This window comes from Cariama cristata, unplaced genomic scaffold (genome assembly GCF_000690535.1).
Source record: "Cariama cristata isolate BGI_N322 unplaced genomic scaffold, ASM69053v1 scaffold25867, whole genome shotgun sequence".
Classification (NCBI taxonomy): domain Eukaryota; kingdom Metazoa; phylum Chordata; class Aves; order Cariamiformes; family Cariamidae; genus Cariama; species Cariama cristata.
In genome coordinates this window covers 590-1,091 of record NW_009627464.1, presented here as the reverse complement: position 1 = coordinate 1,091, position 502 = coordinate 590, and the positions used below count along the sequence as shown (strand labels likewise).

Here is a 502-nt window from a genome sequence, read left to right as displayed (position 1 = left end):
AGGGACAGAAGGGTCTGGTCGGGTGTGTGGTGGGGAAAAAACCACCGGGGCTGTGTCAAGGTGACCCCAACCTACCCCTCCACGTCCACGTTCTCCTCCTTGCCCGGCTCCGGGACAAGGGGCATGGTGACGGACCAGTACCGGATAACGGGCCCCACGCACTTCCGCTTCTTCTGGACCTGCTTCTTCTTGTCTGCTTCCAGGCGCTCGTAGTTCTCTGTAAAAGCAGCGACAAACCAACGGGGAGGCTCAGTGCCTCACCAATGCCCTCACCCCGTCTCCCTGCACCATTTTGGGGGGCCTCTGCACCCCTTGGCATGGCACCCGGCTCACCCAGGGAGCGGAGGTTGATCTCCTCCGTGATCTTGGCCTCCTCCAGCAGCTCCTCCTGCGTCAGAGGCCGGTCGTAGTTGGGGCCGCCCTTCTTACGCTTGGACTGGACCTGCCGCTCCTGGATGCGCAGGAAGGTTTGGCGCGTGTGCTCCGTCGTCGACTGCCGCAT

The 502-nt window shown here is 62.9% G+C and overlaps 1 protein-coding gene across 1 annotated transcript in view; it reads right to left on the bottom strand.

The window, feature by feature from the left end:
• Positions 1 to 45: 45 nt before the first annotated feature.
• VPS72 (vacuolar protein sorting 72 homolog (S. cerevisiae)) overlaps positions 46 to 502 on the bottom strand; it is a gene marked incomplete at both ends in the record, with an annotated part of 999 nt that continues 542 nt past the window's right edge. The window contains 2 exon segments of the mRNA XM_009704462.1: positions 46 to 217; positions 334 to 501. Coding sequence (XP_009702764.1) covers positions 46 to 217; positions 334 to 501 — 340 coding nt within the window.